We start from the raw sequence: 21,094 nt of genomic DNA on the forward strand, positions 1-21,094 counted from the left end.
ACCTTCTTTTCTAGTCTTTCTTAGATATATTTTACTATGAGTATCTCCTCTATAACCTTGATCATGTATTTTACTATATTACTATATATATACCCACTAAAACCCTCATTGTGTATTGGACAAAATAAGCAAGCAAGCAAGTAAGTAAATATCAGTAATACTAATGCAGCATTAGTGAGTTTGACAGTGGTGAGGTAATTGTTTGTTTAGCAGAGCGATGGCGTTGTGTCTCGTTGTCTGCAGAGGTATCCAACCTTGGCCGCTTTAAGACTTGTGGACTTCAATTCCCAGAGTTCCTCAGCCAACTTTGTGAGGGGGCTACAAAGCCCGTTCTTGCGCAAGCGCGTACCCAAATGCGATGTCTCCTGGGTACTGTAGTTTCTCTCCTCCCTTTGGCAAGGAAGTGACGTTCGAAGCGACGGTAGGTTTCGGCAACGTGGATATGTTTTCCCAGGCTTCCCCGCGCGCCTGAGGGACGGAACGGAGCCGGAAATGTTAGAGGCGTCTGCGGTTCAGCTGGTGGCCGGTTCGGTTCATTCCTGTGGAGAGCCGGACTTCCTCCGCCTGAGGAGAAGACAGCCGGGAGTCCCCGGGAGGAGCCTCGGGAAGGAGTCTTACTGAACGGGAAGCCCGGAGTTCTTGGTTCGGAGCCCCAGCAGTGACCCGGCGAGGAGCGGGGGACCGCGAGAGGATGCGACCGGGGAGTCCCCAGCCTCGTCTCGGCCGAGTAAGTCTACAGAGAGTCCCGTCCTCCCGCCACTGGATAGCTTTCTTCTCTGCGGCCCTCTCAGGCAGGCCTTCCCCGACTATTGTCGCGTATTGGGACTAGGGTTCCCATCACCTGCACCCCTCACTGGACTACAGTTCCCATCACTCGTAGCTCCCTCCTCCTGCCACTGGGTAGCTTTCTTCTCTTCAGACCCCTCGGGCAGGCCTTCCCCTTCCTGTGGATTGGGAGTAGGGTTCCCATCACCCCAGCCCTCATTGCACTACAGTTCCCATCACCCCATAGCCCCCTTCTCCTGCTACCTGGTAGCTTTTTTCTCTGCTGTTGTATATTGGGACGAGGTTTCCCGTCACCCATAGCCCTCATTGGACTACAGTTCCCATCACCCGTAGCTCCCTCCTCCTGCCACTGGGTAGCTTTCTTTTCTTCAGACCCCTCAGGCGGGCCTTCCCCTGCTTGTGGATTGGGAGTAGGGTTCCCATCACCCCAGCCCTCATTAGACTACAGTTCCCATCACCCCATAGCCCCCTTCTCCCGCTACCGGGTAGCTTTTTTCTCTGCTGTTGTATATTGGGACGAGGTTTCCCATCACCTGCAGCCCACGTGGGACTACAATTCCCATCACCCGAAGCCCCATCATCCTCCCGCCACTGGTCAGTTTTCTTTTCTTCAGCCTTCTCAGGCCGGCTTTCCCAACTCGGCCTCCTGTTTTGTATTGGGACTACGGTTCCCAACACCCACAGACCGTATTGAACTACAGTTCCTATCACCTGCAGCTTCGTCCTTCTGCACTGATAGCTTTCTTTTTCTCGTACTGGCTTTTCCCAACTCAGCCACCTATTCTGTATTAGACTACAGTTCCCATCAACCACAGCTGCATTGGACTACAGTTCCCATCCTCCTCATCCTCCTGCCCTGTTCGCTTTCTTCTCTTCATCCCTCCCAGACAGGCTTTCCCCGACTCAGCCCCCTGTCCTGTATTGGACCACATTTCCCATCACCCGCAGCTGTGTTGGACTACAGTTCCCATCTTCCTGCCCTGTTAGCTTTCTTCTCTTTGGCCCTCTCAGGCCAACCTTCCCTGACTCGCCCCCCCCCTCCAATTCTGTATTGGACTACAGTTCCCATCACTTTTGGATGATTTGGAGATTCAGGTAGAACCAGAGGGCACCAAGTTGGGGAAGGGCATTATCTTTAAGTACAGTAACCAGCATATCCGGGAGGCGATTATGGTAGAATTAGAGTGAAAGCTTCCTAATTCTAAGGGATATTTTTAAAAATATTTACTCCAACAGGATGGGTGTGTCAAGCCGAAGTCTTTAAAGTCTTGAAAACCAGACAGCTGGCTCCGGTTGTGCGGGATTCTTTGCTCCATATTTTTATTTTTATTTTTGGTCTTGCTTAGACCAGATATAGAAGCGTAGGACACGAATATGAATAATTATCATTGGATATGTATATATTCTGGTATTACCTGTTGACAGTGCTTCCCACGTACATTGACAGAAACTCTTACTTGCAAGTTGTTGCTTATTTCTGTCCTCTAGTGTTAGATGAATAGAAGTGCTGGGATTCAGTATTTCATTTTAGTTGGGTTGTATTTTAGGTGGGGTGGTAGGAGTCAAATATATATGTGTAGGTATTCATACGTGAAGAATATATGGGGGCTAAAGGACAAACTATAATGGTACCTTGGTGCTCATCATTAATTGGTTCTGGGAGGTGTGATGAGTACCAAAAATGATGAGTAGCAAACCATTTTTCCCACAAGGAATACAGTGATCCCTCGATTTTCGCGATCTCAATCTTCGCGAAACGCTATATCGCGATTTTTCCACCCGATGACGTCACTCCTTTCCTTTCTCATCTTTCTTTCTCTCTCTCTTTCTCTATCTTGCTTCTTCCTCTCTCACACTCTCTTCCTCCCTCTGTCATCTCTTTCTTTCCTTCTCTCTCTTTCTCTATTTCTCCCCCTCTTGCTCTCGAGCGGCAAGCGAGCAGCCGGGCGGGCGGGCGGGTGAACGGGCAAGCGGCAAGCGAGCAGCTGGGCGGGCGGGCGAACGGGCAAGCGAGCAGGCGGGCGGGCGAACGGGCAAGCGGCCGGGCGGGCGGGTGACGGGCAAGCGGCAAGCGATCTTGGGGTTTCCCCTTTGCCTGGGCGGCGGGAAGACCCAGGGAATGTTCCTTCGGCCGCCCAGCAGCTGATCTGCTCCTGTCATGCGGCGGCAGACCGTCTTTGTGTTTTTCGCTGGGGGGGGGAGCAGGAGGACCTTCCTGACTCCCTCCCCCAGCGCCAGACCTCCTGCCCTCCCTCCCAGACAAAAAACCAAAGTGGCCTCCCGAACCCGAACATTTTCCTTACCAACCTGCCACCGCTGTCGAGAAGCCCCGCCGCCCGGCTGTCACCTTTTAAAACAGCCGGGGGGCTTCCCAGCAGCCTCCTGAAGCCGAACGCCAAACCCGAACATCCGGCTTCGGCTTCGGGAGGCTGCTGGGAAGCTCCCCGGTTGTTTTAAAAGGTGACAGCCGGGCAAACGCCGAACCCGGAAGTTCGGGTTTGGCGTTCGTAACATGAAAAATGTTCGTAAGAAGAGGCAAAAATTTTAAGAACCCCGGGTTCGTATCTCGGGTTGTTCGTAAGATGAGGGGTTCGTATCTTGCGGTACCACTGTAGTAGTCAGCTGAAGTAGCCTGCAGTACTGCACTCTAACCACTGCACCACCCCCGCTCAATATCTTAAAAATAAAAGAAAAACAATCAATCTAAACTCAAAGGAGAGCAGGGAAACAAAACAGGGAGACAAACTCAATCGTTTGAAAGGTTTGTGATCTTCACATTTTTGTGTTCTCTAAAGCAGCCACAAGTTCCCCCAACTCTAGATTTACTACACTGTTACTGTACTCCCATCAACCTCAGGCAGCAGGACCAATATTCATTTGTAGAAGAGGGATAGAAGTTATTTAGGAAGTGAAGTGAAGAGTGATAGAAGTTATTTAGGAAGTGAAGTGAAGTAGCATTTAGATTAATGCTTTTGTTCTGTGGATATTAAAATACACTGAAGTCCAGTGACATGGAGCGGAGTCCAATGTGGTAGACAAGTTAAATTTATTTTTTTAAACCTTTTCGGCTGAAAATTAATGAATTAAATGTTTATTGCAAACCACGTTCTATTTTATTTATATCCTTGTTTTTTCTGTTTATTATAGATATAATCCTCTTTCAAACCAATACATGCTGGTTGGAATAAGTAAACAATAATGAGTGGTGCAGCTTTGGGCATTGAGATAGTTGTCGTCTTCTTTTTGGCATTAATCATACTACATCGATATGGTGACTTCAAAAAGCAGCATAAACTTGTAATCGTTGCAACACTATTAGCTTGGTATCTTTGTTTTCTCATAGTCTTTATACTGCCCTTAGATGTCACTACGGTAAGAATATTCATATTTATATTTTTTCCATTTTAATAAAATTTTATTATAATTTTTCTATAGGATTAGCAAATAAGGATTTTCTGTTATTTTATTATGATAATTTGTTTTCAAGAATTGCATCAGATATCTAATATCTAATGTAAAATCAATAACTTAAGCCTATTCACTTTATTATCTTGAATTCAACAAACATTCTCTAGAGTTCACAATGAACTGCTGAAGCAAGGGATGATTGATACAGATCAGCATAGCAAAATTGGGGCTTTTCAGTTTGGAAAACTGATATATTTAATGAGTACAGTAGGCCGATATTTTTATAACTCTTCTTTTACTTTTGTCCAATTGCTGACTTTTTGTTTTCTAGACTATATACAATCGGTGTAAGCTTAATTTAAACGAGTCATACACACACGCCACCAACAGTGGATCAGCAGTGCAACATCAAGACAATCCCACTCAGAGGTACCAAGTCATATAAAAATTAATTTCTTGTTTGATCTGAAAATCTTTTGACAAACTTGTAACATTGGCAAGGCAGGGAAGAATATCTCTTTTAACAAAAATGAGAAAGATGTCATGACAATGTGAAATCCTCACTGAGATATCAAGAAAACTAAATAAAGGTGGTGTAACTTGGCATAAAGATGTTGTAATGTGGTCCTTGACTTGCAATAGGTATGCCCATGTTACACCAACACTCCGCAGACTGCATTGGTTGCCAATCAATTTCCGGTCACAATTCAAAGTGTTGGTTATGACCTATAAAGCCCTTCATGGCATCGGACCAGATTATCTCAGGGACCGCCTTCTGCTGCACGAATCCCAGCGACCGATTAGGTCCCACAGAGTTGGCCTTCTCCGGGTCCCGTCGACTAAACAATGTCAGTTGGCGGGGCCCAGGGGAAGAGCCTTCTCTGTGACGGCCCCGACTCTCTATAACCAGCTCCCCCCTGAGATTAGAACTGCCCCCACCCTCCTTGCCTTCCGTAAACTCCTTAAAACTCACCTCTGCCGTCAGGCATGGGGGAATTGAGGCATTCTCCTCCCCTCCCCCAGCCTATACAATTTATGTATGGTATGTCTGTGTGTATGTCTGGTTTAATAATGAGTTTTTTAAATGTTTTTTTAATTTATTAGATTTGTTGGGAGCCACCCCGAGTCTACGGAGAGGGGCGGCATACAAATCTAATAAAATAAATAAATAAAATAAATTTAGTCACCGTTCAAAATTATGACACTGAAAAAAGTGACATGACTGTTTTTCACAGTTATGAGCTTTGCAGCAACCCCCTATATTATGTGATCAAAATTCAGATGCTTGGCAACTGGTTCATATTTACAACTGTTGCTGTGTCCCAAGGACATGGGATTGAAAATTAAATCAGAGTCCGAGGCAAAGTATTCCTTAAAGTTCCTATATATTAACAGAGCCATGTTGGCACATCTGGCAGAAACCTGAATCTGAAGTCCCAGGGGTTTCTCTCCCCAGTTGAAAGTTCAAGCGCTCGTCCCCAAGTCCATCACGTTAACCAATCTTCACCTGCCAATTTGGCAGCAACTTCTACCTCCTTCAGTGCAGGTGCAGGTGTGCAAAGGTAAAGGATGACCTTGATAATCTAGATAATCTAGAAGGAGTTTGTTATGGCTATATGCAGACATCCCTCATGCAATGACCCTTCCCAATTTCCCACAGCAAAGAATACATTTTAAAATAGCATAACGTGTGGCAGGCCAAAGACCCCAAATAAAATGGCTTTGGCCTGACAATTGCCTTCTGTGACCATCTGACAGGCAAAGTCAGTGTTTTTAGAGTGGTTATTTATATTCTTTGGATTTTAGATTTGATATTGTATACTGTTTTTATTATGTTGTGAGCTGCCCCGAGTCCTCGGAGAGGGGCGGCATACAAATCCAATGAATGAATGAATGAATGAATGAATGAATGAATGAATGAATGAATGAATGAATGAATGAATGAATGAATGAAGAGAGAGAGAGGAAGGAAGGAAGGAAGGAAGGAAGGAAGATTCACTTAACAGTGAGGTTACTAATTCACCAACTGCGGTGATTCACTTAACAACTGAGGCAAAAAAGTTTGTATAATGAGGCAAGACTTGCTTAACAAATGCCTCAACAACAGAAACAAATCAGTCTCATTCACAATTAATGAGACAGATTGGAGTATAAAGAGAAGTAGTCATAGTTCTAAGCCAAAGGGCACAACATTCAACCCAGTTTATATTGCATCACTTCATTATGAGTCATGTTATTGCTATTATTTTGGCTGAATAATCCAATTTATACTGTAATTAGTAAGTTGAATGGGAGAGGTTTCAATTTGGGTCTGAGGATTGAATGAATTCATATTCTGAGCTTTTTTATTATTTTGAGTAAGCAGTGTAATTTGCACGTGTGATCCTATGAGCTGAGTAATTTAATGAGCTCTTTATTATAATTAATGTAGTTATAAAATTACAAAAGTAATTGGGACTGAGGTTTTAGTCATTAACAATGCAGTCATAAAGTACATCACATGACCTCATAGCAATGGTAATGCCAGCACTCCCAAATTGCCATTACTAACTGAACACCACAAGTTGTTGCCCAAGGATCCACCACAATCCGAGCTATTCTTGGTTTGGCCCAATCCGGCTCTCAGCCTCAGTTCTTCCAAGTTCAGAAACTGCCTCCTCTTCAGTTTTCTCAACCTCCTATTCCCCCTGCCTCTCCCCCATACCCTGCCTTGCAAGCTGTTTCTACAGCAGGATGTCCAATTGAATTTCATTGAGGGCCGCATTCAAAATTGTGTTTAACCTCTGCCAGTGAAAACGGAGTCCGAGAGGGGGCACACCAGGGGCCAGTCCTTTCCTGTTTTCAAGGCAGCCCCACGGGCCACATCAAAGCACCCCGCAGGCTGGATCTGGCCCACAAGCCTTGAGTTTGACACTCCTGTTCTAGAGCTTCTTGCCACGCTTCAGTTTATTTATTTATTTATTTTATTTGTCAAAACATGTACAAGATAGCAGGAATTGGTATAAACATAAACAAAAGCAAAGAAGGTACATGTAAATTTGGAGAATAGGACAGTAGGACAGGGATGGTAGACACGATGATGCGCTTATGTGCGCCCCTTACAGATCTCTTAGGAATGGGGTGAGGTCGACTGTAGACAGTCTAAGGTTCAGGTTTTTGGGGTTTGGGAAAGAAACCACAGAGTCAGGTAGTGCATTCCAGGCATTGATCACTCTGTGGCTGAAGTCGTATTTTCTGCAGTTGAGTTTCGGGTGGTTTACATTCAGTTTGAATCTATTGTGTGTGCATGTGTTGTTGCGGTTGAAACTGAAGTATTCATTCACAGATAGGACATTGTGGCAGATGATTTTATGAACTACATTTAAATTGGATCAAAGACAATGTAGCTCTAAGCAATCCAAGGCCAAAATTTTAAGTCTGGTAGAAAAGTGAGGGCAAATCAAGGGAAATATTTCTTCACCCAGAGGGTCGTTGGTTTATGGAATTCACTTCCAGAAGAGGTGGCGACAGCTGTCAGCCTTGATAGCTTCAAGGCAGAATTAGACAGATTCATGGATGCCAAGTGTATCGGTGGTTATTGAAACGGATGTCCATGTGCCGCCTCTAAGTTGCTTGAGGCAGGCAGGATTCCCTTGAGTACCATTTGTTGGGGGTCAGGGGAAAGGGAGGGTTTTGCCTTCTCTTTCTGCTCAAGATCCCCATGGACAATTGGTGGGCCACTGTGGGACGCAGAATGCTGGACTCAATGGGCTTTGGTCTGATTCAACATGGCTCTTCTTATGTTCTTAGAATAAGGTATTCTGTTGCGAGCAGAAGAGTGAAGGACTCTTCTTGTGAAATATTTCTGGACTCTCAATTATATTAATGTCCGATATACAGTGCGGATTCCAGACAGGCAAGCTGTGTTCGAGAATTGGTCTAGCAAATGTTTGGCATGCTCTGGTTAGCAGTTTAATATTGCCAGAGAAGAAGCTATGCAAGATTAGATTAACAACTCTTAGTGCCTTTTTGGCAGTGTTGTTACAGTGGGCTCAAGGCTTTCTTTGTAGCACTGTAATTCTAGCACTGCAAGAAGCTCTTGAGCTGCAGTACCATATTACAGCTGCCCTGGGAGTCAGCAGCTGCCCCAGCCCACCACAGCCCAGCAACATGACGCAAAGTCCCAGCAATAGTTGCCCTTGCTTCCTTGCACTCCACAACTCCAGCTGGCCTTTGCTATCTTCGTTATCTCAGAAGTTAAGCAAAGTGGTTGCTAAATGAAAACACAACTCTGCTTGTGATCTTTCTTCAGCTTTCCATTTGTTTACAGACCTACAAAGTTTGTAAATGTGAAGATTGGTCCTAAAGCTACTTTTTCATCACTTTTGTAACTGCAGTTGTTAAATGAGAACTATCTGTACTGTATGTAATTAAGATAAGCTTTATTGTCACTTTTTTCTATGAACACACTGGCACGCATTTAAAAATTAAATTCTGATGCCTGCTGTCAAAAGAATACACACACACACACACACACACACACACACACAGAGTGCATATTACCTAAATGTACTTTCTTTTTTTAGGGAGCTGTCATTCAGGCCCCTTTTCATTTTTCTTGCAAATTGTGTGGCTCCTCTGGAATATGTGAGATTGTGAAAGGCTAATTATTACTTTACATTGCAATACAATCTTTGTTAGAACATTGTTTCCACCTTAAAAATCAGTGCTGTGTTTTCTGTATCATGCATATGTTAAATGCTAACTCTCATTGTCTTTATAGTAAACCCAAATGTATCAAACCATGGAGTTATATCCCTGATAGAATTATGCCCATTTTCTGGCGTGTTGTATACTGGACATCACAGTTTTTAACATGGTAAGTATTGTGGAAATTTCTGGAATGCTTGAAGCATCCTAAAGTAAAATGTTCAAAGGAACAACAGTTTATACATATTATACATATCACTTGAATTTTCATCATTAACATGAAAACTTTGGGACATTTTAATTGGAAGACAGGTTTGTCCACCAAAAAGTATCAAATTTCTTAACATTAAGTGACAAAATATGAACTTGGTATCTGATCAATTTACTTAATACACCAGTGCTGTGAAGTAACGGCTTCCTTATTTTTGATTTATTCTTTGGCTTTTAGAATAAGATGTTTCAGAAATATTATAACTGCCAATTTTTCTAAAATGTGGGACTATTTGTATGTGTATTAAGTGCCAAATATTTACTTCTGACCAAGGAAAAAGAAGCTCTTGCTATATTCATTTTGCTCTTCATTCATAGGATTCTGTTACCCTTTATGCAGTCCTACGCTAGATCAGGAGGTTTTTCCATTACCGGGAAGATTAAAACAGCATTAATTGAAAATGCTATATATTATGGAACATACCTTTTGATTTTTGGGGCATTTTTGATGTACGTAGCTATAAATCCAAACATCAGCTTGCAATGGTAAGTAATATTTCTAAGCCTTTAGTATATTGGTATCTTGCATATTTAGATTGTTAGTGATTGGGGGAGATAAAGCCTAGAACTATATTGTTGAATTTGATTATTGTACTTAATATATCAACAATAAATTAAACTGCACTCTGAAAAGTGACTCATTAGTCAAATAAGTATGTTAGAAATTAATATTTTCTGGTAAAATATTTAATTAACAGGGATAGAATCAAGATCACGTGAAGTGTTAATACCACTTTATGATGCCTTGGTAAGGCCACACTTGGAATACTGCATTCAGTTTTGGTTGCCACAACATAAAAAGAATGTCGAGACTCTAGAAAGAGTGCAGAGAAGAGCAACAAAGATTAGCGGACTGGAGGCTAAAACATAGGAAGAATGGTTGCAGGAATTCAATATGTCTAGTTTAGTGAAAAGAAGGATTAGGGAAAACATGATAGCAATATTCTAATATCTCAGGGATTGCCACAAAAAAGAGGGAATCAAGCTATTCTCCAAAGCTCCTGCGGTAGGATAAGAAGCAATGGGTGGAAAGGAGAGAAGCAACTTTGAACTAAGGAGAAATTTCCTAACAGTTAGAACAATTAATCCATGGAACAGCTTACCTCCAGAAGTTGTGAATGCTCCAACACTGGAAGTCTTTAAGAAGATGTTATCTGAAGTAGTGTAGGGTTTCCTGCCTAAGCAGGAGGTTGGACTAGTAGACCTCCAAGGTCCCTTCCAACTCTGTTGTTATTGTTGTTGGCGGCCATTAAAATATTGACTCTTCTCAGCCATGTAAGTAGATTTTCTCCAGGATTTTATATAACAGTGATTTAAAATCTTTACTTCTTACTGCATATGAAACCCCAGCCACTTTTTCTGTTTTAGGAATCAGCTTCAGACAATTGGAATAGCTGCTGCCAATACCTGGGGCCTTTTTCTGCTTGTGTTACTGTTAGGATACGGTTTAGTGGAAATTCCTCGCTCTCACTGGAATGGAGCTAAAAAGGGCTACCTTCTCATGAAGACCTACTTCAAGGCTGCTAAACTGATGACCGAAAAGGCAGATGCAGAAGAAAACCTGGAGGATATTATGGAGGTAAGTAAATTCTGCAGCTAAAGGAAGTAGATTAAAGATTTGAGAAACAAAATGCCAAACATACTTACAATTTCTTAATATCCAAGGAAGCAAGAAAGTTAACAAGCATTTTGGATTATGTCAGCTACAGTGCTACTCCATACTGTAAAGGGAATTTCCTTCTCCCTTATTTAATAATTTCAACTCTTATTTTTTGAAGATAAAACCTCCAGCTCCCAAGCCAAAGAGCATAAATGGTGCGAAGTAAAAAGAGAACTCATTACCAATTATATTGCCTGCTTTTCCACCCTTTTACCAAAACGGGTTTCAGAATTAATTTCCTCAGTGAGTCTGTCTCAGTGGCTTGTAAAAATCCAACTCTTTTGTAAAATATTTCAAATTTAATTGAATGAATTAAAAGTTCTTCTGCATAGAAATTATATTTCTGATGGGGTTTTTTTCTCTTCACATAAATAGGAGGTCCGCAAAGTAAATGAAAGCATCAAATACAACCATCCTTTGAGGAAATGTGTGGATACAATATTAAAAAAGGTAGCTTAATCAAGCAGTATTAAATGTTGCCTCGGGTATGAAATTATCAGTGTGGCATAAGAAGGCTATTTCAAGTCTGGGTAAAGGATAGTTTCCCTTATTTTTTTCAATAGAGATAGTAGGGTGTCTTGACTTAGTCTCAGTGCTCCATTGTGCCCGGTCATGCCCACAATTACTGGCATTTGCCAAGTGGACATTCGACCACTTAGCAATCAGGAGAAAAAATACTGCAAAATAGCCATGGCATATAGCATACGGGAAAGGCATTTACTAGTTTCAATATTTTCACTTGTATGCCACTGGCAGAAGAAAAGACCAGCCACACAAAAGCTTAGGACTTTCAGACACAAATATTCCTGCAGGACTACGGGTAGTTCTCAATTTGCAATATTCATTTAGCAACTGTTTGAAGTTACAACGACACTGAAAAAAGTTAATTTACGACAATTTTTCATACTTATAGCAGCAGGCCCATAGTCACTTAATCAGAATTTGGACGCTTGGCAACAGTTGTAGCATCTTGGGGTCATTTGTTTATTTATTTATTTATTCAATTTTTATGCCGCCCTTCTCCTTAGACTCAGGGCGGCTTACAACATGTTAGCAATAGCACTTTTTAACAGAGCCAGCATATTGCCCCCACAATCCGGGTCCTCATTTTACCCACCTTGGAAGGATGGAAGGCTGAGCCAACCTTGAGCCGGTGATGAGATCTGAACCGCTGACCTTCAGATCTACAGTCAGCTTCATATGAATGACTATTGCCGTGTCCCAGTGTCTTATGATCTATCACCTTTTTTAACCTCCTGATAAGCAAAGTCAATGGAGAAGCCATATGTTACCAACTTAAATCATTCGCTTAACAATTGTGGCAAGAAAGAATGCAAAATGAGGCAAAACTCACTTTACAAATGTCTTCCTTTGCAATGGAAATTTTGGAATCATAAATAATAAGTTGAGGATTACCTGTAATCAGAATTTTGCCTGAAATGATGTGATTGTATTTCTTTAGTAGGAACTATTTAGATTCCTAGTTTTAGAGGATCAAGGAAACAAAATAGCCTGCTGCTTTCTTCTTTGCTAGAGAAACTATAAGAATGGAAATAAGAGCTCATATATAATAGGAGAAGAGAAAAGCATTTTTAAGGCTTCCGTTATTTTTTTCAAATGAGTTCACTGATGATAGGCCTTGATATAGAGACTTTGCTATATATTGCAATATATTTTCTTTTAATTTCAGTGTCCTCCAGAATATCAGGATAGGATGGGTCGAAACATGGATGATTATGAAGACTTTGAAGAACGAGCCAATACTTATCCAACAGAGAAAAGCCTAGTGAAGCTTCATAAGCAGGTAATTAGATAATGTAAATGGCAAACGTTCTGTATATGTGAAGTTGTAGTAGATGTATAATCAAAACATACAGGTAGGATAACATATACATTTGAGAGAGTAATATCCCTGCATTCCATTTAATCCAAATAACCCAAAAGTTCCCTTCCTTGATAGAGGAAGACACCTCAAAGACACCTCTGGATATTTGCATTATCACTGTTTGTGTTTTCTCTTGAACATATCTGAATTTAAAGTTATAATCCAAGAGATTGAAACTCCAGGAAACAAACTATTTTTGTGTTGGGCTTCCTATGATCGCACCATGAAGCAGATGACTATTCAAATGTAACCTGATACTCTTCAGATCATACCACTGCATTGGATTTGTTTTGGATCAGATCCAAGAGGAGTGCGGTAATTTGGCTATACGGTGTTCCCTCAATTTTCGCAGGGGGTGCGTTCCGAGACCGCCCGCGAAAGTCGAATTTTTGTGAAGTAGAGATGCGGAAGTCAATACACTATTTTTGGCTATGGACAGTATCACAAGCCTTCCCTTAACACTTTAAACCCCTAAATTACAATTTCCCATTCCCTTAACAACCATTTAGATTATTACTCACCATGTTTATTTATTAAAGTTTATTTCAAAAAATATTTATTAAAGGCGGACAAAAGTTTGGCGATGACGTATGACGTCACTGGGTGGGAAAAACCATGGTATAGGGGGGAAAACCATGAAGTATTTTTTAATTAATATTTTTGAAAAACCGTGGTATAGACTTTTCGCGAAGTTCGAACTCGTGAAAATCGCACATAACCTTTAGTAACTATGTCCAACAATTGTACATGTCTTTTCTTGCTCTACATTCCTGGAAAATCTGTATATGGGTATTCAAATATAATAGAGTCCTGGGACAGTGTTCCAAATAATATATCATTTAGGCCACCCTGGGATTTTAGGAGGTCTTGATTGTGTGTCTAGTGCCAGAGGTCTTCAAACACGGCAACTTTAAGACTTGTGGACCTCCCAGAATTCTCCAGCCGGGTGTAGCATAGCTGGCTGGAGAATTCTGGGAGTTGAAGTCCACAAGTCTTAAAGTTATTAAGTTTCAAAGCCCCTGGTCTAACCTCTCTGGGGCCTGGAATAGATTTCTAGGTAGTTTACGCAATGCTGTGATTGAAAAGAAGGTCACATCATCCCAACAAAGCTCTTTCAAATTCTCAGCTCCTTTTTGGCCAACCTTTGGAAAGTTATAAGCACATTTCAAAAAAAGAGCACCATATAAATAGACTAAGCTATGATAAATGCTGACTCTTCCTAATCCCTGTAGTGTACCTAGATGCAGATTTCTGTCAGGCTTGGTGACTAGGACAAAGTGCTCTGGGATCTTAGACAGATTTTAGTTATCATCTTGCTGCCTCTTCAACTTTTGTTATTTGGCTCCTAAAATTTAATTCCACATCTCAATACATTATCTGCCTTTTAGAGTATCTACTTTTCAATTATATAATTGCTCTGAGTAAATAGGTCAGTCTCAGTTTTCAGAGGTATTTGCCCTTCCACTATAACCCAGACCTGATTCCTCTGTTTCAGCAACATCTCTTGCCTGGTTTTTAGGGAGATCTCCAGCTGATCAAGATTAAGAGATTTATCTTGGCTGGCTCTTTTTACCCCTCCCTGAGTCCTGTTGCTTCCTATTCTGCTGAAAATGTTGTTGTTGTTGTTGTTATTATTATTATTATTATTATTATTATTATTATTATTATTTAATAGGAAAGTGAACACAAGAACAAGGGGACACAATCTGAAGTTAGTTGGGGGAAAGATCAAAAGCAACATGAGAAAATATTATTTTACTGAAAGAGTAGTAGATCCTTGGAACAAACTTCCAGCAGACGTGGTAGATAAATCCACAGTAACTGAATTTAAACATGCCTAGGATAAACATATATCCATCCTAAGATAAAATACAGAAAATAGTATAAGGGCAGACTAGATGGACCATGAGGTCTTTTTCTGCCGTCAGACTTCTATGTTTCTATGTTTCTATTATTATTTATTGGATTTGTATGCCGCCCCTCTCCGTAGACTCGGGGCGGCTAACAACAGTAACAAAAAACAGCATGTAAATCCAATACTAAAACAACTAAAAACCCTTATTGTAAAACCAAACATTCATACATGCAAACATACCATACATGAATTGTAAAGGCCTAGGGGGAAAGAATATCTCAGTTCCCCCATGCCTGACGGCAGAGGTGGGTTTTAAGGAGCTTGCGAAAGGCAAGGAGGGTGGGGGCAATTCTAATCTCCGGGGGGAGTTGGTTCCAGAGGGCCGGGGCCGCCACAGAGAAGGCTTTTCCCCTGGGCCCCGCCAAACGACATTGTTTTGTTGACGGGACCCGGAGGAGACCCACTCTGTGGGACCTAACCGGTCGCTGGGATTCGTGCGGCAGAAGGCGGTCTCATAGATACCCTGTCTTCCTCTGCTTCAATTTTCTTGAGCTTAATGTACATTTTTAAAAAATTATTTGGAGACGTGAACATGGGGGAGAGACTCTATTCTTTTCCAGCTGCAGACCAAAGATTCACAGGAATTCTACCTTCAGTTTCCGAAGATGCACAGTCTTTCCAATAGGGAAAAGGGCTGGCCATCTGACAAAGAACATGTCTTCCTCATGGATGTGAATTATATGTCTGAGCTGCAGTGTGCACATCTGGCATGTAATTTACATACCCTTTTCCCCTAGGTATTCATTATATCAGCATGAGAATTATGAAGAAATGAAGTTGATTTGTGCTGTCTCTCCAAACGCTTTCTGTATACAGTATTTTGCTAGAACAATTGGGTACTCAGTTGTCTTAGCTCTTTACAATGCTACAAAATATATAATTATTTCCAGTCTTGTTTTTAAACATGCATTATATTGTAACCAGGTGTGCTTACAATACAATATGCTTAGTGCATGAAAATATACCCACATATATCCATAATTAGCTATGCTAATCTAGGCGTTGGTGGAAGGCAAGTTCCTATGTATTTTATATAATGTGTATGTAGGATGATACTTGGTAACTTGAGCCATATTCTACATAAAAATTATTCCTGTCTTTATTTTGGCATATGTGTGCTTATACACACGTATGTTCATTCTATGGAATAGATGTGTATTCTGCTTATTAAGGAAGCACTTGTTGGAGTTTTGAGGAAATCATCTCTTATCTTGTTCTGCCCTTATTGCCATAGATAACTAGAATACTGTTTTTATTTTGTCAGGTAAATTATTCAGTTCAAAGGCATCGTCGTACACAAGTCCAGTGGCAAATTCTTTTAGAGCAAGCCTTTTACCTGGAAGATGTGGCAAAAAATGAATCCAGTGCCAGTCGTCAATTTGTTCATACTTTTCAGTCTCAAGAAGCTGAAAACAAAATTATGCAATATCTCTATACACCAACTCTTGGTATGTTTTGTTATGCCCATAATAGAACATATGTTTTAAACAAAGCCTCTAAAACAATGAAAAGGATTCAGTCCAATCCATCCTAAGTCTATGGCATTATCTTTTTAAAAAATACCATTCCAGCCTTGTTCCTTATCATCATTTTCTATTTAGGTTTAATTTTGTATGTGGGGTTTATCCTGTGTCCTCTTATTGTTTGTTCTACCTTGATATAGTTACGTCAGCTCAAGTGTTGCTACTAGAAAAAATATAGGTAGCTGATGTACAAGCACAATTGGAACCAGAAAATTTATCATTAAATGGTGTGGTCATCATGTGACTACCTCTGATTTTTACAATCTAATTTTTACTGCATTGTTAAGCAAAATGTTATATGATTGAAATCTGTGGTCTTCTCTGCCACTGGAAAGGTTACAAATGGTAGTCATAAGACACTGGAACACTGCAATTATCATAAATGTGGACCTGCAGTAGTCATACTAAATATATACATATAAATTTGATGAAACCACACTCAATAGCAGCAACTGCGAGAAGGATCTTGGAATCTTGATGGACAACCAACTAAATATGAGCCAGCAATGTGCAGCGACAGCCAAAAAAGCCAATGCAGTCCTAAATTGCTTTAACAGAGGGATGCAATCTAGGACTAGGGAGGTATTAAAATCACTATAAAGCCTTAGTTAGACCACACCTAGAGTACTGTGTACAGTTTAGGTCACCACGCTACAAGAAAGACATTGAAATTCTGGAGAAAGTGCACAAGAGAGCAACCAGTGTGACAAGGGGACTGGAAACTATAACACACAAAGAGCGGTTACAGGAACTGGGCATGGCCACTCTGGCGAAGAGAAGGGCCAGGGGTGACATGATAGCAGTGTTCCAATACTTGAGGGGCTGCCACAGAGAGGAGGGGGTCAGGCTGTTTTCCAAGGCTCCAGAAAGCCAGACAAGGAATAATGGATGGAAGCTGACCAAGGAGAGATTCAACCTTGTAATAAGGAAGCACTTTCTGATACCTAACCAGTGGAACAACACTTGAGACTTTCAAAGGGAGATTGAACTGCCATTTGTCCAAAATGGTGTAGGGATTCCTGCTTGAGCAGGGGGTTGGACTAGATCAGGGGTAGGCAAACTTGGCTCTTCTATGACATGTAGACTTCAACTCCCAGAATTCCTGAGCTAGCATGATTGGCTCAGGAATTCTGAAGTTGAAGTCCACAAGTCACAGAAGAGCCAAGTTTGCCTACACCTGGACTAAAAGACCTACAAGGTCCCTTCCAACTCTAATAATAATCTAATCATAAGCCTAAGACACCTTTTTCAGTACGGTTGTAACTTTGAAACATTGTTGAACAAACAGACATAAATGAAGAACTACCTGAAAGCAACTTTGAAATGATTTTCACATTTTCTCCCCTTTTGTCGTTCGTTTGGTTTGCTTTGCTTTAGAATGGTATTGGGAATGCCTTCTGCAGCCATGGTTCCACAGGATTCTCGCCATTATCCTGGCCACCTTTTCCATCATCGTTGTGTGGTCAGAATGCACCTTTTTCAGCCCAAAGCCAGTTCTATCCCTCTTTGCAGTCTTCATACGACTAGCGGAAAAGAATTACAATTATTTTTACATAGAGGTCAGTTAATGTGATGGTTTGGGAATTTTTGTCATATTTATCTGGGGAGCCTATTGTTAAGTTCCGCGTTCATTGTCTTTGAGGAAACTGCTTAGATTTAAGCTTATTTGTTAGAGCTATTCAAGTTTGGGATTAGAAGGCAATTCACTACTTTGATTTGGTCATTCACACCGCACCTGTCTGCAAATAAAAACTCTGGTTTCTTGTTTTGCAGATGGCTTGTTTTTTTACAATCTTTTTCCTGAGTATCTGTGTTTATTCTACGGTCTTCAGGATCCGCGTATTCAACTATTATTACTTAGCTTCACACCATCAGACAGATGCATATAGTTTGCTTTTCAGCGGCATGTAAGTATTTATTTTGCTGCTTATGCTGTTTGGCCATTACAACAAATATAAAGCAGGAATTGACTGAAATATAATTACATGTTGATCAAATCCTACGTGGGGCTACCTTTGAAAAGCATTAGGAAACTATAGATAGTGCAAGCGATCATGGACCTTCCTAGGTATGCCCATGTTTCTCCAGCACTCCGCGGGCTCCATTGGCTGCCGATTGGTTTCCAGACACAATTCAAAGGTTATGAATTTGGTTATGACCTTTAAAGCCCTACATGGCATTGGACCAGATTACTTACGGGACTGCCTCCTGCCACAGGAGCCCCAGCAACTGGTCAAGTACCACAGAGTTGGCCTTCTCCAGGTCCTATCAACTAAACTATGTTATCTAGCAGGACCTAGGGGAAGAGCCTTCTCTGTGGGGGCTCCGGCCCTTTGGAACCAGCTCCCCCCAGAGATTCGCACCATCCCCAACCTCCTTGCCTTCTGCAAGAGTTTGAAGACTCATTTCTGCCGTCAGACTTGGGGCCATTAGATACTGCCCCCTAGCCGATGAATGAAATATATATTTGCTTGTTTGAATGGGAGTGATTGATTTTTAACGAACTTGGGGTTTAGATTAGTTAGTTTTAAGTTTAATTGGATTTAGGGTGTTTTTTATTGTCTTTTATATGTTGTAAGCCACCCAGAGTCCTTGGAGAGGGGCGGCATATAAACCCAATAAATAAATAAATAAAATCCAGAATCCACAATAGCTCTGGATTTAATTATATCATCAATTCTTATATGTGATAATTGTGTAATTAGCAGAAGGAAAATCCCAGAAACTGTTCCCTGCTATGTAGAAGAGTCTCATTCATAGGAGACTAAGGAAGAGAAGCACTGAGAAACGGCAGAGGGATCTCCTGTACAATATCTCCCTTCTTCCTGTCCATTCCATTCCATTCAGTAGAGACTCAACTCCCATCTTTCAGAAGAATGTTTACCAATAAAGGAAAATATTTGTAACTCAAGTTTGAAAGGAGGGGTCCTTGGTGCTCTATGACCTTGGTTCTTTCCTTGCAAATAATGAAGTGTGCCACAAAACATACAGTACCAGTACTAGCACTGACGATGTTACCTAGTTTGAAATGAAACATCTACAAGAGGGCAACAAAGCTCAGAGAACGCTAAGGACTCCTCAATGAAGTGTTTTCTAAAGGTTGCTGGGAACAGAAAGAGGAAATCTGTTTTGATTCATCTCTTTTCGGTAGCACATACCTAGATCCAGTCCAAATACTGCTTACAGTTCTAGGTGTAGCAGTATCCAGGCAGTCATCAATTTGTCATTTGTTGCTTAGCAATCATTCAAAGTTATGAAGAACCCCCAAAAACTGGATTTGAAGTTTCAATTACATTTTGGGTCACTTGGTAGTCAGCCTACATTTATGAACATCTGCAGCACCCTACTGTCAGATGACCACAATTTATAATGTATTTCTTTTACAGGAACCTGTCATTTACAATGGTACCTCTACTTACAAATTAATTTGTTCCATGACCAGGTTCTTAAGTAGAAAAGTTTGTAAGAAGAAGCATTTTTTCCCATAGGAATCAATGTAAAAGCAAATAATTCATGCAATTGAGTAAACCATGGGGAGGGTAGAGGCCCTGTTTCCTCCCAGGACATTCCTAGAGAGGCCTCACCGAGGCTTCTCCCCATCTTTCCCAGCCCTGTTTCTCCCTAGGAGATTTCTAGAGCGGCCCCACAGAGGCTTCTCCCCACCTTTTCCAGCCCTGTTTCCTCCCAGAATATTCCTAGAAAGGCCCCACAGAGGCTTCTCCCTGCCTTTTCTGTTTACAGTTTCGGAGGCTCAGGTTTGTAAGTGGAAATTGGTTCTTGAGAAGAGGCAAAAAAATCTTGAACATCCGGTTCTTATCTAGAAAAGTTTGTAAGTAGAGGTGTTCTTAGATAGAGATACCACTGTACTTCCAATTTCTGGCAAGAAAAAATGCTGCCTAGAGAACAGTGGGTTCATGTAATTACCATGGCATTTACTTAATGTCCACCATAAAATTGGGCACAATCACATAGTGACCCACTTAACAACCATGATTTACAATTGCAATTGGAGTCTCAATCATAAGTTGATAACTGCCTGCATAATGTAAATGTTATCTAACTTTCTCTGCATAAAAAGAATTTTAAAAAGTACAATACAGTTATACAAACACATAGACTCTTAGTAATATGGAATGAAGAGTTTGGAGTTACTTTTCAACTGCTACTACTTTTCACCCAGGTTGTTCTGTCGTTTGACTCCTCCACTGTGCCTGAATTTTTTGGGCTTGACTCATATGGATGCAGCAATTTCTCAGAGAACCACGGATCAGCCAACTGCATATACCTCTGTAAGTTAACAGTAATTTGTGGATTTTGCTGCAGTATATTTTTACATTTGATACTAAGAGATTTCCCCAAAGCAGTTGAAAACAGGATTTCAAATCTTTTTGGCCTGACTTGATTCTTTCTTTGGCTGTTTCGATTCAGTAAAAATTGTTTCATTTATATATATGTCCCAGTTTCCTATATACGTACAATTTCGTTCTACTAACAAAAGCTTAAAAGCAATCCCCACAAAGGGAAAATTCCTGCATGTTATTAATTTTAGCCTGTACTACTTATATCCATCACTGAGTGGATAAGATTTAGTGTTTTATCTGTATTTATTGCATCTAATTAAGATAGTAAATTTATAATATGTTTCTTGCACTCTGTGAAGCTAATAGAATAAATGTAGTGTATAATAAGAACAACAGATTTCTAAAACAAACTGTTGTCAATTTAAATCCAAATTAAGACTATCTAATTTTGGTTCAATATCCAGGTAGTTTGGAAACAGGGAGTTACAACTGATGTCTAACAGATGTATTCCAGGACCCATAATGATACTCTATCCAGAAAAGCATCAAATGCTTCATAAACCAAGGCTGGACTAGGCTAAGATAACACATCTTTTTTTAAGAACATCTGTTTTCTAAAACCTGAATTATTAAGGAACAGGATAAATGTATGAGGAA

The 21,094-nt window shown here is 40.8% G+C and overlaps 1 protein-coding gene across 1 annotated transcript in view; it reads left to right on the top strand.

Annotated features, from left to right (window-relative positions):
• Positions 1–423: 423 nt before the first annotated feature.
• The window catches only part of LMBRD2 (LMBR1 domain containing 2), a 33,941-nt gene continuing 13,270 nt past the window's right edge, over positions 424–21,094 (top strand). The window contains exons 1-12 of the mRNA XM_070743444.1: positions 424–727; positions 3,934–4,158; positions 4,526–4,623; positions 8,957–9,052; positions 9,472–9,639; positions 10,522–10,732; positions 11,189–11,263; positions 12,504–12,617; positions 15,878–16,061; positions 17,514–17,695; positions 17,910–18,043; positions 20,317–20,425. Coding sequence (XP_070599545.1) covers positions 3,985–4,158; positions 4,526–4,623; positions 8,957–9,052; positions 9,472–9,639; positions 10,522–10,732; positions 11,189–11,263; positions 12,504–12,617; positions 15,878–16,061; positions 17,514–17,695; positions 17,910–18,043; positions 20,317–20,425 — 1,545 coding nt within the window. The 5' untranslated portion in view covers positions 424–727; positions 3,934–3,984. The remainder of the gene's footprint in view (positions 728–3,933; positions 4,159–4,525; positions 4,624–8,956; positions 9,053–9,471; positions 9,640–10,521; positions 10,733–11,188; positions 11,264–12,503; positions 12,618–15,877; positions 16,062–17,513; positions 17,696–17,909; positions 18,044–20,316; positions 20,426–21,094) is intronic.

The sequence above is a fragment of the Erythrolamprus reginae genome, chromosome 2 (genome assembly GCF_031021105.1).
Source record: "Erythrolamprus reginae isolate rEryReg1 chromosome 2, rEryReg1.hap1, whole genome shotgun sequence".
Classification (NCBI taxonomy): Eukaryota; Metazoa; Chordata; class Lepidosauria; order Squamata; family Dipsadidae; genus Erythrolamprus; species Erythrolamprus reginae.